The sequence below is a fragment of the Coloeus monedula genome, assembly GCF_965178545.1.
Source record: "Coloeus monedula genome assembly, chromosome: 6".
NCBI lineage: Eukaryota > Metazoa > Chordata > Aves > Passeriformes > Corvidae > Coloeus > Coloeus monedula.
Window position 1 is genome coordinate 48236596 of NC_138786.1, and position 17866 is coordinate 48254461.

At 35.9% G+C, this 17866-nt stretch overlaps 1 protein-coding gene across 4 annotated transcripts in view; it reads right to left on the bottom strand.

Moving 5' to 3' along the window:
- Nucleotides 1-17866, bottom strand: part of TTC7B (tetratricopeptide repeat domain 7B) — a 129564-nt gene that overhangs the window by 55515 nt on the left and 56183 nt on the right. For all 4 annotated transcript variants that reach the window (XM_082284521.1, XM_082284520.1, XM_082284519.1 and 1 more), the window contains 7 exons: nt 17633-17770; nt 12557-12640; nt 11252-11356; nt 9834-9951; nt 9580-9637; nt 5982-6054; nt 4516-4676 (listed from right to left, as the gene is read on the bottom strand). In XM_082284521.1, the coding sequence (XP_082140647.1) occupies nt 4516-4676; nt 5982-6054; nt 9580-9637; nt 9834-9951; nt 11252-11356; nt 12557-12640; nt 17633-17770 (737 nt within the window). The remainder of the gene's footprint in view (nt 1-4515; nt 4677-5981; nt 6055-9579; nt 9638-9833; nt 9952-11251; nt 11357-12556; nt 12641-17632; nt 17771-17866) is intronic.

A 17866-nucleotide genomic window follows, 5' to 3' on the forward strand; every position in this document is an offset into this window, starting at 1 on the left:
ATAACCCATCTGCTGTTCCCTACTTCTGCTACTTTAAAAGCTTGTCAGCTGCTATCCATTGCAGTTAAAATTTTCAGCATAAAATTAGCAATTTACTACTGATTTTGCCTAATTACACTAATTGTAGGCATTACATTCATCTTTAAGTGTCCCAGCATTTGAAATAATAAGGGAACCCCAAACAGTTAAGATTAAGAAAACAATATCCCAAGTACTTCACTAAGAAACCTGACTGTCTCCCTTGACTGAGAATCTACTTTTGACTAATCATGAATTAAAAACAGACAGAAGTGTGGTTTCAAGATTTCACATCATTCGAAACACCACTAAGATATAAATTCCTTGTAACAAGCAGATAAAAAACCAGGGTATATTGTACATAAGGCTCCTCAGGTACTTGCACATGTATTATATATATTGAACAAGATATACAAGCCCAATATGAACCAATGCAACACAAACACTGTTACCTTGCATCACCTTGAACACACCCTCAGACTGAAATGCACACCTCTGGGACTGCTTACACATTCAGAGAGGGAAATCACTGGATTAACAGAAACAAATCTCAAGGAAAACCCAAGCAACTGAGACCTGAAGCCCCCTCACAGCTAAGCACTTTAGCAATTTAGAATATATTGTGGCTCCTTCCTGCCTAGTGTCTTTGCATTCAGGGCAGCACATCCCTGCTTCTGTTACAGGAGGAGAAAGTGATCATCTCCCTCAGTTGCCCTCATAGTCTGATGGTTAGGACTGAGCTGCATCATTTGTGGGTTCAAATCCTGTCAAACTGGAGAAGAACTGAACTTACATTTCTATGACTAGGACAAGCTGTCTAATGAAAGGAGAAAAACCTTAACTTTAAATTAATTTGAACACAGTAGCACCTGATTGAGATTAACTATTCAGGTTTTTGGTGCTGGCATCTTATTCCCACCCATCTCAGTATTCATACTGAGTACAATATTCATAATCTTTTCAGTATCCTAATCTGTTCAGTAATCTCTTGTCTAGAGATCTTTTTGTCCCTGGATTAAAGCATGCTCAGACTGCAGGAGGCTTCAAAGATTAGCTAGCATTTAGAAGGAGATTGATTTTATTCATACAGATGATTTCTTTATAAGTAGAGTGGCTACAACCTAGCAATTTAAGCTTACAAAAAGTTTGAAACAATAGTGCTATAAATATTCAGTAAACAACTTCCTTTTTTATTATTTCTAAAAAAACACAGCTACATATCTATTTCAACTTTAGAGGTTTCTTTGATTTTTGCCAATAGTTTTCCCAATACCTATTCAGATGTCAGAGGAAACTGCACTTTTATGCTGCCAATATAATGAATACAGGAGGAACAATCAACTCTCTATTCAAAGAAAAAGCTGTACCTTGCTAACAGCCCAATGTGTTTGCTCTTTCCTTCCACTCCTTTAGATAATGATGGGACAGAATTCTTTGGCTCTGAGGAATTTCTTTCTACTTATTGACCTAAGATGCCCAGGGCAAAATCATGATCTGATTGGCCAAATCTCTACCTTCATAGTGCAGGAAGGTTAATATTAATTGCACATCCAAACGTACGCTTGCTGTAAGCTTCAAATATTGAACATGAACTCTAGTAATGCACCAGGTTTCCAAATGTCAAAAACTGACAGACAACATGCTTACTAATTGATTACAACAGAAGAGTTCTGGAAAGTAGCCACTTTTCTGCGTGACTCATGGTGTATCCTGTGAGTTCCTTGCAACCTCTGGGATTTTACAAATAATAAGTAATAAACCTGTGAAAACGTTTCTTTTTAAAGAAATGCAAAACAAAAAGAACATACAGCTGTGAAGAGAGCAAGAACAGCACAGTGCAGCAATGCAATTACAGCATATAGAGGTATGCAGATAGGAATAATGCACAAGAAATGAAAGAAACGGGGAATAATATAAATCACAAGCACTATGCTTTAATATTTCCAAGTATAGGGATTTACTATGCTGCAAAGCCATCAAAGTTTCAATTTGCATAAAGCTGGGGTAATGGATCCTGGCAGAAATACAGAGAATACCAAGAGAACTCTTGTAGTATTTAGTTTACTGGGTTGCAGACATAACGGAAAGATAAAGCATAAAGGTATCTGAAGGGTTTACAAAACCAAATAAAGCACCACAGGCGAATAATCATATGTTTCAGTGTATCTAAAAATTAGCAAGCTGTAGAGGAACACAAAAGGATCCCTTTCCAGTCTACTAGGAAATACCTAGTAGAGACTATATTGTTTACAGAAGTCACAAAATAAGAAAACAGACTCAGCAATACACTAAGAAGTTGTGTTTTGTATTTTATATATACGCACGTACACATTGTCAACCATTTCAAGAGCACCACATATAGTTTTCAAAAGCTGATAAATCCTTGCAAAAATAACCCAGTTACATGACGGAATCAATCCAAATTTATATTATTGACCAGATGTGCCTGTCTGGCTGTCAGTATCAATTGCAGAGAGCAGACAAGAAATCTCAATCATATTTTCGACTTGTCTGGGAACTTGACAGCACTAAAAACGAGACTCTAAAAGACTTTCTTGAGATACATGTAACTATTTCACCTTGGATTCTTTAGCATTTTTTGCCACGTCTGATGGCAATTCCTACTGCCAAGATATTCCTCTCAAATTCCCTGACCTGTACCAGTACACTGTAATGCAGTACACTGTATTAACACAGGTCCGTTTTATATGACAGGACCAACAATTTAGAACCACTATGGTGACCCATACGATGAATATATATACATAGATTAATACAAAGATCAGTACTGTAATGAACAACTTGGACAACATGTTTAACCAGAGCTGCAGTATAAACTACTCTGGAAAAGCCATGAATCACGTTTGAAAAACCCATAAATACCTTTTGAATGCTCACAAGAGTAATTTTAAACATTTTACTGAATGAACCTTTGTTCTCTCATTACAACAGAGATGAATATAATAGGGAGTTCTCTTATAACAATAGGGAGTTCCGAAACGACAGTTTCAGAAATACTTCAGGATTATTACTACTCTGAGATACATAGCAGTTGTAGATACCTTATTCACATTGCCAATAAGTGGCAGAAGATGAAACAAGAACAGACAGAAGATGACAGTCATAGTGCTTTGAACGTATTTGTCCTTAACAATAATAGGGTATAAAATTAAGAAGCTGATACTTCAATTGCCTCTCAAACCTTGACTTACTGACAAGTCCCTCGGTCCTGAGGAAAGCATGAACAGATATGAAAGAGAAACTGCAACATAGTTCTGAAATTGTGAAAAATGGATAGAAGGCCCTGATAAGAACCAAGACAAGTCAGGTGTGTAGATAAACTAGGAAGTGAGATACAGCAAAAAGCAACAAAAGCTGTTGCACAGAACTGACTGCAAGCCATGGAAGTTTGGAAAAGAGATGGTATCAACAGAGGTCCTGGTCAGATTTGTGAGGAAAAAGGCAACAGTACCTTAAAGAGACAGTCAAAAGGAGACATGAAATGTCAAGGAAGAGGAAGGAATACCACTATAGTTTCTATTTTCAAACTAATAATACAAAGAAATCATATTTTTCTGGTAGGTTGATATAATAACAATTTAGGATATAGGCCAGTCATTTAGAAGTTAAGAATGAGATACTTCAAAAAACTGCCCAAATAAGCATGTAGGCTATGCGTCATATTATGGATTATAACCTTAGTGACAGTTGGTAAATCACCGAAGTGGAAGACTAGAAGTTAATGGAAGCTGTCCCTAAGATATTTTCCTATAAAGAATTTTATTAGATTTTCATAAGAAAATAAATTTAAAAACAAACAAACAAACAAAATCAAAACAAAGAACCCAAACAAACAAACAAAAAACCAAAAACCAAAACAAACCCCAACCTCACAAAAGTACAAAATCCAAATGTATGGTTAGATGTACTTAACATGAAAAATAAACAGAAAGAATGATTTTTTTATTAAACAAGAGAACATTTAGCAAACATGCTTCTTCCCTGTTCACTTATTTAGTTGTCCATCAGCCAACTTCAGATGAATTGTTATTGTCTAAGCAAATGTGGAGATTCTCTGTTCATGGTGTATTTTACAAAATAGGTTACATATCCATAGAGTTATCTGTAGGATGGGATAAATCTGTCCTAGCTAATAGTTAAGTCCTATTTATCCTTCTTGGAATATTGCATAAAAATAGAAGACACAAACATACTATAAAGCATGCAATAGGGAGAAATTATCTACACAGAGGGTGTAGAAAAAAACAAAGAAAGATCACCTATCCAGCTCTAACCTCCCTTCCAAACCAAATCCTTTTTCCCTGTTTAACAGGCCTTTAATAAGCAGACTTGCGCTAAATGGCCAGGAAGGAAGACTGCTGGAAAAAGAAAATAGACCAATCTTCAAATCAATCCCCTCTTGAAATGAATGAGATGAGAATCCAGGAAAAATAAATACTAGAGAAAGCGTAGAAAGGAAACATGACATTCACTCACATAAAATTTTCTGGATATTCACTCAAGGCCATATCAATGATATTCAAAGCATCATGATAGTGTTTCTGGGCTGATAGCAAGAGTGCAAGGAGATGAAGAGAGTTGGCATCATCTCCTTGTAGCTGCAGAGCCTGACGAACATAACCCAAAGCTTCTGGTATCTGATTTAAAAAAAAAAAAAAAAAAAAAAAAAAAAGGCAGAAAAAGAAAGCACCACTATTAGAAGTATTGCCTTTTACTTAATTGACATCCATAAAATTTTCAAAATGTTCACCCAGATAACATGTAGAATTCTATACACTCCTGTAAGACACTGCTCAGAAGTTTAAAATGCACCTGATGCTCTGCGGTGAACACTGAAAATTAAATAATATATTAACCCGGGAAAGTAAGATACATGTTTTTATAAAACAGTTCCCTTCAGCCCCTTAAAATATTCTCTTTCAAGTCCTGGCTGTATTTTTATATGATTTTGAAAATATTTTAATTGCAATGTTTAACTGAAATGTACAGTTAGACAGCAACAGTAACTTTTCTTCATGTAGAATTTCATTATCTCCTCAGCTGCCTGTGTTTTTGTTCAAAGTAAGTTTTTTTTGTTCACAGTAAGTGTTAAAACCAGGAAATTTAATTAAGCAACACAAGAATTTTGGAATTCAGAAGTACAGAGTCATAGCCTGCTACTCAAAAATATTTTGTGCTAGTAAAGTGACAATCCATTCCATTCTAAAGTGACATAGTCCAAGGTCTGTGCTACTCATTAGCGATGAAAAGTAGTCACCTAGAGAATGTAAACAACTGTGCTCAGGGCTACTTTATGAAATAAACATGACATAGGAAGAGGCTTACCATGATATATAGAAAGCAGTTCCACATTATCCAAATTCACGTGATGTATGGTAGAATGCCTTAAACATACCAGCTGTACAAGCTGGACTAAGCTCTGATCTCTTTTATAGCGTCAAAATGTTTTCCAGTTTTCTTAAACAAGTTTTTGTAATTTTGTTCACAACAACCAAGCCTCATACAGGTATTCAGGAAGGGCATGGGTACTAGTCCGTATTCAAGATTTAAGCACTGTCAAGATGGTTAAAGACTAGATTCAAGACCTCCACTCTCCAGGATCTGAGCAGAGATTACACATAATAGGTAAAAACACTGTAAAAACTGACTTTTTTCTCTCTAGCAACATAAACGCTGAAGCAAGTGGAATTACTTCTGTCTTATTTCTGATCCTAGAGCTGGAAATATTGGCAGAACTCTGGAGAACTGCATAAGACTGAAGGTGTTTGGAGAGAGTATTTCACTATTTTTTTTCAGTATTTCAGTATTTTTCCCTATATATGAATATGTGCACAAGGAAAACCAGGTTTTTATTGAAGAAATATTCATCTGTATTCATCAACAGATACAAATTCTAATCTTCATATGACAGCATGATACTGCACTTTTAAAACATAACTAACCTGTCTGGATATGGCAAGCTGCAGTGCCAAGTAAAATGCTGCCAAATGATCCGTTGGAGACAAACTGTGAGCCCTTAAAAACAAAGAAACAAAACAAAAAGTGAATTTTCCCCTTGTTCCGACAGGTTAGACATACCCATAAATGTATATATATTCATTTATTCATATTCAGATCTCTTCACTACATGTATACTCATATTTTGGTTTAAGTGGTGTTCATTTCAGCAACTTTTCTTATAATTCTTAATCATCCTTGTTTTAAAGGAAGCACCTTGGGACGTGAAAAATCATTTTTAATAGAAAACAATTATGTCATTTCAGCTTAAATCTTAAAAATAAATCTTTAATACAAAATGATTCTTCAAATAAACTGTACTCCTAAACAAACACTAGATTTCATTACTTAGAATATTTATAATAAAAATTCCTTAAATTAAGTTTTCTTACAAAGAAAAAGGGAAAAAAAATCCAAACACGAATTCCCCAGAACACCATGCCTTTAAAGAGATGAATTATATCAACTTTTTCCCACCTTTTAAAAAAATTATATTTGTTCTCTTCTTTTTACAGTTTCAGTCAAACACGCACACTGAGTCTGAGTCATTTTACTATCCCACGGAAATTGTTCTTGTAATACACTCTACTGTTTCCCCCTGTAATACAATCTTTCTGCTGCAAGATAAGAGCTTTTTAGCACAGGGATGCTGGAGCATAGACACAAAAAAATAATTATAGCTGCACCCCAAAATGATGTGCAGTAAGTACTGGGTAGGAAGCCTGGAACTATTCCTTTATTTACATTTGTTGCATTCTTTTAATGGAGGCTCATTTAGAACTACGACGTGCAATAATCATCTTTGGAACATGCGAGTTGCTTCCATTGGGAGGAAGGATCAAAACTGACCTTTAAACCACTACAACCACAGAGAACCTTCTGCTTCTGACCTGTCCATTTCTGTCTTCTCAAGTCCAAAGAGCTGTACAGGTCCCTTAGTTTAGCAACTACACCCAGCATGCTTCAAAGCAGTTTTAAGTTATTAAGGGACAGTTCCACATTTTGTTAACTTCACCTGTAAATTGGAGACTAGATGCACAGGTAAAGCCCAACAGTTTCCAGGACCAGACCTTTTTTAAATTTAAATTCTCAAATTAAGCAATACTAAACAAGAACAAGAGATTTTAACTTAGAGCGTTCTTATTCAGTCACCCAAGTTTCAGATAGTGAAAGAATAAAGCTGTTACTATCTATCTGCCATTTGGTGAGGTCTGTGAAACTTCAGTTCACACCAACCACAGGAAAAGCACTGAAAGTCTTCCAAAATTTTAAAAAAAAGAAATTTAGTGAAACGAACACCCCCTCAGTACTGTGTGAAGAGAGCAATAAGCACCTTCTTGAATGGCCACCATCACAAATTGGTAAGCCTTGACATCTGGCTCAGGCAATGGTCCAAAATGTAAATGTATTTCTTCAGGACATTTATTTCTTCAGGAACTGGCCCTCTAGGTAGGTGATTTTAAAAATCCAGAAAAAAATTATTTTAAAAAACAGGCACACCAAAATACACAGCCCAGTACAGGCTGCTTGCTTTATAAACTGGTAGGAGATGGAGAATTCAACTTTCTTCTCCTGGAAAACATTCATTTTTCAGATGTGGTAAGAGAAAGTGGGCATGACTAGTGTGCTGGGTGAAAGGCAACATAACACACAACCAAGCAACAATATTTGAACAGAGATTGAGAAAGAGTAATTTCACAGTGATAAGAAGCTGAATATTGACATGACCTGGCAATGTGCTTTTACAGGCCAGAAAGCCAACCATGTGTTAGGCTGCATCAAAAGAAGTGTGACTACAGGGCAGGGGAGGTGATTCTCCCTTTCTATTCCACCTTCATGACACCCCATCTGGAGGGCTGTGTCCAGGTGTGGGGTCCCCAGCATAGGGAGGATATGGACCTCTTGGAGTTAAGTCCAGAGGAGGGCCACAAAAATGACCAGAGGGCTGAAGCACCTCTCCTTTAGAGACAAGCTGAGAGAGTTGGGATTGTTCAGCCCAGAGAAAAGAAGGCTCAGGAAGATGTTACAACACCTTCCAGTACCTAAAGGGGTCCTACAGGAGAGCTGGAGAGGAGATTTCTACAAGGGCATGTAAGGATAGGAAAGGGGTTGTGTCTTCAAACTGAAAGAGAGTAGGTTTAGATTAAATATTAGGAAGAAATTCTTCACTATGAGGGTGGTGAGGCACTGGAACATGTCCAGAGAAGCTGTGGATGCCCCATCCCTAGCAGTGTTCAAGGCCAGGCTGGATGGCGCTTTGAGCCATCCAAGAAGTTGACTCTCAGAATTTTGGGAATCACTATACTGAACTGGAGAACAGGGTCAACAGATGCTGAACTGAAATGGGTTAGCTTCAGTCCATTTCACCCCTTGCTGTTTCAAGAACCCTCAGAAGGAAGCAATTCACTATCAGGGTCTCAAAAGTAGTGAATGAGCAGAATTGGTGAAAAACGGTTAGTACAGTACTTCTTGAAATAGTGATGATTAAGTCAGTAGTGGTAAGAGGAACGGATGAGGAACTGAGTTATAAATCAGGAGGCAGAAAGTTCAGTTTCAACATGGAGAAAATGCTGAAGTAGTAAAAAACTAATTAAAACCACTAAGGAACAGGAAGAGCAATGTTAAAATATATTTACATACCAAGGAATTGCTAAGACAACACAGAACAAAGAAGTACCAACACATACCAGCCTCACTCTAAAGTTACCTGCAAAACACATTTTCAGTCCTATCCCCTCAGATACAAAATCACCACCAAAAAGCCAGGACTTCATTTTTACAATAATGCACAAATCTGTTTCCCTACATTTAGGCTTCTCTCACCAAAGAAGGGTTTTCAAGGGTATATAAACATAAAAGACATATTTAGATGCTGCAGCCCTTTTTCCAGCTTTGTCATCAAGATTTGTTTCTTCTATAATTAGTGTAGAAATGTTCTCATTCACATGTTTATTGTCATTTCGTTTGCAGAGTCCACGAGAATGAACTACTGTCATCCCCAATGGCATTGCTTCCAGGTAATGCACTTGGAAGATGACATTTGCATTGTCATTGCCTACACTGTTACATCTCCAGATAGAATTTTCATTTTCCCCTAGCTTACTACCTCACCACCTGCACTTCACCCCTCAGCCCCAGCAGCAGGGCCTCAATTATTGCTCTGCTCCTACAGAGATAATTGCAAAAGCCTCCTATACAATCTGATCAGTGGACAGCTCTTAGAAACACTCATTGAACCATGACTTGAAATCTTACATCATGTGTTTTTTCCTTCTAGATCAGAATATTTGAACAAATATTTTATACTAGAGAGCAACACAAATGTCTTTTAAAAAAGGGAAATCCTTAGAAATCAATTTAGGTAATGCTGGCAGAAAATGGTGGAAATAAATGCTAAAGAAATACATTCTGTTCTCATGACAGGAGACTCCCAGAGGTGAAGCTGTCATTACAAAATCTTTTACAAGTCTCTCTTTTCAGCACGTAATAAAAGCTTTGCACTACATACAGCAGAATGAAATGGAAAGATCAACACCCACTCACCTCTGAAATGCAAGAAGAGCCTTTCTCTGCAAGACCTCTTGCATCCCTCGCAAAGATGCTAAAAAGGATATATTTAATCAGTGATATGAACGATGATGAGATTTCATTCCACACACTAATTGAAGAAGTTTTAATACATTGACTGAAAAAATGATTGCACACAGAACCTTTAATTACATGTCTACCATTCTGCCAGGTATCCTTTTTTAGGCAGCATGGGAATTTCCAAATGTGAATGTTTATTCCTGTCTTACCATCAGTAGCCTGCAGACTGTAAGTCAATCCCAGTGCCAAGTAGCCTTTTGCTTTGAACTCTGATGTTTTGTCCCCGAGATCAACAACTGCTTTGGCAAATCTTTCAGCTTCTTCCAACTGAAAATATTATAAAACATCCATGTAAGTCTAAAACTAGCTAAATATTACATTATAATTATAAGAATGCTCAGAATGCTCACAATGTGTATTATGTACACTGAACCTGTTAAAATCTCAGCCATGATTGCTTTGAAGGACCATTTCATTTCTCATTACTTAGTTTTCTTGCCAAATACTGAGTAAAAACCACAGATTTTAAGCTGAAATACCTCTTCCTATGGTTGAGAGAAATCTGGCACAAAACACACTTATTGTGCTTTTGCCTTTTTTCTTTTTTTTTCCAATAAAAAAGGTATGTCTGGTCCATACTACCATTGCCATCTACCATTTTTGCACTTTATAAATATGGTTCTTGACCCATGAACCATTTATTTAGGAAAATCAATCACAAGAACTGTGGCTCCTACCCTGCATAAAAACAGTATATCCATGCAGAACTGCTTCGAATACTGCATTGCTGAATGGATGCAAACTCATAAACAGAGAAGCACGTAAAAAATCGAGGTTTAACTGCACACCCATGTTAGCACACTATTTAATAATCTAGAAAGAAAAAAAAGCCCATTTGAATCCATTCCAGTAACAATAAATGCTAAGTACAGTAAGCTACTCCATACAGACTCAATCCATAGGGAACAATTTACAGAACTAGGATATACCTTAATTAAGGCTATATTTTTGTCAGCCTCAACAAGCCATGTTTGTGCTACTACAGCACTTCCTCAATTTCTGTATGTGACCTTTCCCTTCTCTTTTCCTTCTTTTTAAAATATACTCATTCTTCTAAAAATTACACAAGTATCTTGAAAACAACACGATGATCTTCGATCACTTTAATGTTTTTTGTACAGATACACTGATTTCAAGTTTATCTAAAATACAACTCAACTGTCCCTACTACGAATTCATAAACCACAGCTACCTGCAAACATGGTATCACCAGAAGAGTCTCTTGATTATGAAAGATTTGTCTCATTATCTTCCCAAAAGTTAGTTTCCTCTTGCAGAAAATAACAGAAGCTGCATTTATAATCTGTCTTCCAACAATGTTTCAATTCCCATACATTTGAAGCTATGTCTTAGACCAGTATCAAAATATGCTACCTTGATAAACATAACCACTGTCAAGTATTTCAAATTAGCCATTCAAACAGGGATGTACATGTGCATATTCATATCTGTGCTGTGTTTTTAGATATGTCCAAGTGCATGCAATCACTGTGCAAAAGTATTTGCTACGTATCTAAATCAAGATTTTACTACAGCTCTTGCTGAGAAGACAGAGGGCAAAGCTTACCCAGTGCAGAGATCCCATACAGAGCTTTGCAGCAAGGAGTGGAATAGTTGCATCATCGGGTTTCAAACGTATACATTCCTTCAAGACTTTAACAGCTCGAGCAGACTGTTTAAAACATTTTCCATTGAAATTATGAAAAGCATAAATGTTTCACAGATAGAAGATTTCTATTTCCACAATTTACTTTATTTTTCCTTTGTGAAGGAGACATTACTACACATTTTGGTGACAATTTGTCACAACTCCTCAAGCCAGTGCAAGACAAGACTTCAGGCACTGCTGTTGTTATTTAACTCCTATGAGCTATCATTAAGCATCCCCCGAGAAATATTGGTTAAGAATGTAATTCCAATGGTACACAATTCAGAAAAGTTTTGAGATGCATTTAAAACTTTGCTAGGCCTGTAAACTCACAGCATTTGAGACAGGCAAATGAAAGAGAAGGAATGGGACAGTTTTCTAAACAAGCAGTGTTTTGGTGTTCTTTGGGAGTTAAAACAGCACATAGGAATAGGTCTGATATAAGATAGAATGACACTGCTCCTCTTTTTTTTGACTTATTTTGCCTCTATCTAATCACAGTTTGGAAGATAACTCAAAGTAAATAGAGTTGGAAGAAGAACCAAGTCTCTTCAGAACCAATGTGCTGCTAAAAATTTTCTAAGGAAAATACATTCCTTTCCCCCATACTGAAAATAAGCAAAATATCCCCATTGAGAATGATATTTTAGAAAATTAGTTGTTTACATTACATAATGAATGTCATTTATTTTCTGTAACATGACAGGGAAAGCAAAAAGAACTGAAAACAGAGAACAGCATCTCAAAACTTAAGTCCTTAGTTTAGATAATTTTTTTAAAAAATCCATCAGTTGCATAGAATACAGAGTCTCAAAGGCAGCAATATAAAAGAAGATAAAGTCAGAAATTTCCAAAGGAAAAAAAAAAGCAAGAGCATCACGAATCAGCATTAATTTGTACCTAAGTATAAAATAAATTAAGTCATCAAAAGCACACTTTAACAAGTTTTACAGGATAATAGGATCTGGTGTAACTCACTACTTGTATTCAATCAGCTTATTTTAGGATTATTGGCAAGATAGTTGTTATCATCACCCAGGTTAGAAGCTGTTCAAATAACAACATTCTTTGTACAGCACTGGGAATAAATTCAGGAGTACGGCATACTTAGTTGATTTAAGGATTAGAATTATTTTCAGAAACACTACAGATGAAAGCTATGGAAGAGCTGAACATTGTTATCAAATGCCATCAATACAAGAATTAGAAAAAATTTAGACTTACTTTTCCTGCTGCCATCAAGGACAATGCAAACTGATACCAGAGATGGAACTCTTCAAACGCAAACTTCATGGCTCTTTCTAAACACTAAATATGGGGGGGAAATTGTTATTTAAGGTCATGCTCTTCAATTATTGAGAAGATACTTTAGTATCTAATATCTAGTAGTATTATCTAGTAATATTAAGATTTTCTTATAGACTCTAACTTACATGTAATAAAAATTTTAAATTATGCAAATACATGAAAACAGCTGTCAGATTCTATATGGAAAAGAATTTAACAGAAAATTGATTTCCCGTTTACTATGTTTGTTTAAATACTCCTGCTGGTACTGTATTACATAGTCTGAAAGAAGGAATGATTAATATCACCTTACTGAAGATACCATCTGTAAAAAGTAGGAGATAAGTCTTAAGTGAAAAGGAAAATTGTACACACTCTCTTCCTAAGTCATGAATACTTAATAAGCAACAGTACCACAAGCACTTACAAGTACCATTTAAAAGGAGGGGCGGTATATAAAGATTCACCTTGAAGTATTATTTCTATTTGTAAAAATTTTAACTTCACACTCCATATTCTGCTGAGATTTTAAACAAACTAACTGAATGCCAAAAGGAAAATCATTATTAATACACTGAGATTAAATATATGAAATTAGTATTATACAATAATTTTGTATGTTTCATATCTGCTGTTGTCAATAAGAATAATTTCATTTTGCTATGTTAATTTTAACCAATCAGGCCTGTTCTAAATAGCAAAAAGGTGAAACACTTTTCTGCAATAAACCGATTTAGGAATTAATTTTCTAGTCTGCAGAGTCCAATTACAGGAGGCAACTTTTCTGCTCTGAGAGCTACAGTGTATATTTTACACCATAAAAACATGAATTATTTTTCCCATACAAACTCAGCATTAACATTACAGAAAGCACAACAAGGTGTGCAGTGTGGTCCCACACTAGACCAGAATCTGAAGCAAAGAACAGCACTGAAAATGAAACAAAAGGGAAGTGCATTATTTGCTACATGTAACTAATGCACACTAGAATTTATCCTACTACAAAATATCCAATATCAAGACTATTACTTAATAGAACTTTTGTTATATTATTGTAAAGGAATGAAATGTCTAAAACCAAATACTTTCTAATATTGCTGTTAAAGGTTCATTAGGTTGCATGTGTAGTAAGTTAATTAAATGTCTATTTATGAAAAACAAGACAGGATTTATTTTCCCGTTGGACTTTTCATAAGTGAAAACAAAAAGAGCACAGAAAGAAACAAGTAAGTTATGTGTGATTTCTTCTATTATTTTAGATACTTCACAAAGATGCGTACGTAAGTACTGTAAAAAATGTAAAATTTCTTCTCTAGGCCTTGCTCAATTAAAAATTAATTACCAATTCTAACTGCAGAAAATGAGGATTAAGAAATTGATACTTTAGGGTTTTATAATTTGCAACTGTAAGGGCACAGGACACAACTGTAGGTTATCCAAAAAGGTCTGAGTTTCAACATACTAATAATATATCTACTATTTTTTTGCTTGACTTCAAGTTCTATTTACTTGGCCCTGCTCAGTAAAAAAAGTGACAAGATACATGACTTTTCTTTTCTTTGTAAGATGACAAAACCAGCCCTTAGCGTATGTGGGGGTAAGGGATGAATGGATAGATGTGTTTGTGACCTACACAACAACATGAAAACCTCTTAAACTGGGTTCTCCTGAACAAAGTAACAACAAGGAGTTTCAAAGACGTACAGCCTTTAACAAGAACTACATAACAAGCAATAGTCACCAGGCAGACTGCAAGTTAAGACAATGTTCAGGATAATGGCAAATGACTTAACTACTTGAAAACACATTCTGTACAATCCCTCTCCTACGGAAAATGCAAATGTTGATATTGCCTTGTAAATAATCACAAATCACTATATGAACAGGCTATGTTGAACACACTACTGAATTTGGTTGTTTAGCACTACGGTCTCCTGAAAAGTATATGCTTGAAGTTAGAGAGCTGAAAGATGAAATTATGAACATGTAGGAAAATGTCTGGACTGCAAAATATCTCTTCTAGTAGGACACTTATAAGCTCAATACCTTGCATCCTGTTACAGCGGGGATTACTGTAACACGCCTATATCATCCTACAAAGCTTAAAAACTAACTTGATTACAAGCAGAGTACTTCTGTTCAGGAAAGAATTGACAGTATAAAGCTCCTCCATCTATTTGAAGCCACCCTAAGAAACTGAAAGCCCATTATATACAAACTGGATAAAAACATGAGCCCTTTTCAGTTAAGAACGTGACTTGGCATTAGAGCAGTTTAACATGGATGAGACAGATTTTTGATCACTTAATGTTCTTATATAACAACCAACTACTTCTGTATGTAATCAGCTAAACCAGAAGACAGCAATAAGATAATGGAACTGGTGGGTGCATACCATTTCCACAGTTAGAATAATTTCCCAATTTCTGATTTAATCTAGAACAGCTCCACTACAGCAATCAAAATCAGCTCAAAGACAATGATGCCCTAAAACATTAAATGCCTATTATATAACTGAACAGAATGTTTTAACATTTCTGAATTTGTGTTTATTGTAATATTTCAAATTAGAAAAGTTACAGACTATGGGCAGCAGGATTTGAGGGCAGATATCTTCTACTCACTAAACTGCAAGAGCTTCTTAAAGTCTGTGTTTTCCACTGTGCTTTGAATGACAAGGATAGGAGGAAATGAGATGTTCTAAACATTTCCTGGTAAGATCCTGCTGCAGCTATATATCTAGAATATCTGTACGCTAAAATAAGTATTGCTTATTATACCAGGTCTTCATAAGATCACTTTTTTCATATTCAGGAAAGATAGTTCATGTACATACAACAAATACATTTTAATTATTCTGTATTGAAAGTATTTTTCAAACATAGTGGAATTATTTTCTTATTTTCAAAAAACATTTCAAAAGAATATACATACAATTTTGTAGGAATATTACCACAAAGATGCTAGACTAAAAGATGCTAGGTTAAAAAAAAAACAGAACAAAACAAAACAACAAGAAGAAAAGACCTTAAAACAAGCCTTAGGTAGGCTTCAGCTTTCAAAGCCTAAGGCCATGACTAAAAACCCCCAACCAAGTAGCTCATCAAACATGCAGTCTCTCCTACTTTCCACATATTTATGGCCCTGTTTTTGTCTGTAATGAAGATCACCACCAGCACAAGAGGTTCCAAAAAGGCACTGAAATCAGAGATCTAAGTCAAGTTAAAACGTCTTCCACTATTTAGAATATTCAATTGTGCCCAAAGGACAGAAGGAACAAGCAGTACCATCTGTCAGCTACAGGAGAAATCACACAAGCAGTGACGGAAACAAGTGCTATGCTTTCCTCTATGTGAGGGGACTGTAAGTCTTTCCTTCTACCCTTCGGGGTAATGTCCTACACTTCAAGACACTTGGCTAAGAACATGGCTAAGAGATACCTCCAGCCTTCCTGATGAAGTCAAAATCCTTCCCTGTTAAGAAATGTAAGAAGAACTGGAAGCAAGAAGTTGTATCTATTGTGACATAAATGCTACCCAAAGTGTCCCAAAGGAGACCGTAAAGAATCCCAGGAACCTGTTATGTTCCTGTAAATATAATGGTTGTTTAACATTCTAAAAAACACAAAAAATCCACAACAACAACAACAATAACAAACAACCATCATGACACCAGACAAAACATAAGAATCAGATTTGGAACCCAGGGCTCCTCTATCCTTGCCCAGTTGCTAGGCTACTATATAAAATGGAAAGGTTGTCAGTCACTTAAAGAAAAAAAAAAATCAAAGTTTTCAAGGTTTTTTGGCCTCTTGGGTTTTTTACAATACTTGTTGGGTTCTAGACTGAAATATATGGATGGGCCACCTCTTGCACCTTTGGTGCACCTGCCTAAAACCATATCAAGGGGATAGTGTCTGTGGTGGCAAGTAAATGGAAATATTCCTGATTAGATTATGTTGTAGGGCTGGTCCTGTCTTCGTACTCCTTTGTTCTGTGAAACACCTTCCACTGTACTGATTTAAACTGACTTGTATCCCAACTGGCAGCTAGGTAATACTTTCAAGAAAAAGAACACCTAAACTGAGGGTTTAACATCACGTGAGATGCAGATTAATGGGTGACTATCAACATATACCAAAGAAGAACTGAGCCCTTTTTTTTCATCTTTTTCTTAATAGAAGTCCTCTATTATGGCAGAGAGAAACCGTTTCTTAACAAACCAGCTCCTGGGTATGCCTTCCTAGCACATATGCTGAAGTACTCTTCCTGGATACCAATAATTAATTGTTGTCGGCAACAGTATCCTGCTGCTGAGTGAGCACTGTTTGAGCAGCAGAAAGATCTGCTCTGCCCAAAGAGCTGTAGCTGTTTCTCAGGTATAAAACTGTTAACAAACTTGGCAGTTTCCTGAAGCAGTTGCCACAATCTAACAAAACACAAGCATGCCACATAATTAAACATAAGACATTGAGGTAAGTAACACATTTCCCAAAGACCTGAAAATTTTTTTATTAACTTCATTTCCTTTTTATTAACTTCAAAACAATTACAAACTGCAAGGACTATGGATCACCTCAAATATTAAGAAGTGTAAAAGAAAGTTTTCTTCTGAAATCCTTTTTCATTCATTACAAACATTTTTCCTAGGAAATTATATCTACCACTTCTATATCCAGAACAACTTTTATTTTTTGCCATTCCTTCTTGCTCTGCCCATTTAATATGTACCCTTTTAAGCAGATCCATGCATCCCCACCTAAAAATCATGTGAATTTCTGTGGCATTAAACATTTACCACACCTTCCACACAACTTCTCTGTTTGGCCACCTCAAGTCACTTGTATAAATTTAGACAGCAAACATTTTGGGGTGGAAACTACCTCCTGTATTTAGAAAGCAGTCAGAATAACAATGTCCTATATTAGTTTTAGCCCTTTATTACTACCACAATTACCACAATTAACTGAAAATATCAACAATGACACAGGAATATTCGCAACTCTCAACAAACCTCTGAAAGCATTTCATATTGGCCTCTTCTTCCCAAGGCTATCGTAAGTAAATCGTAGACTACAGATGCACTTTGCAAACTGATGATACGATCATTCTTGTGTTCTGGTATTCTGCTCAGCACAGCATCACGGTTAGCCTGAAACACACCACAAAGAAAGAAATCAAGTCAGCCATTGTAATTCAAGCTACATTTTCACTCAAGTAACTACCATTGTGTTCAACCTCACAGACA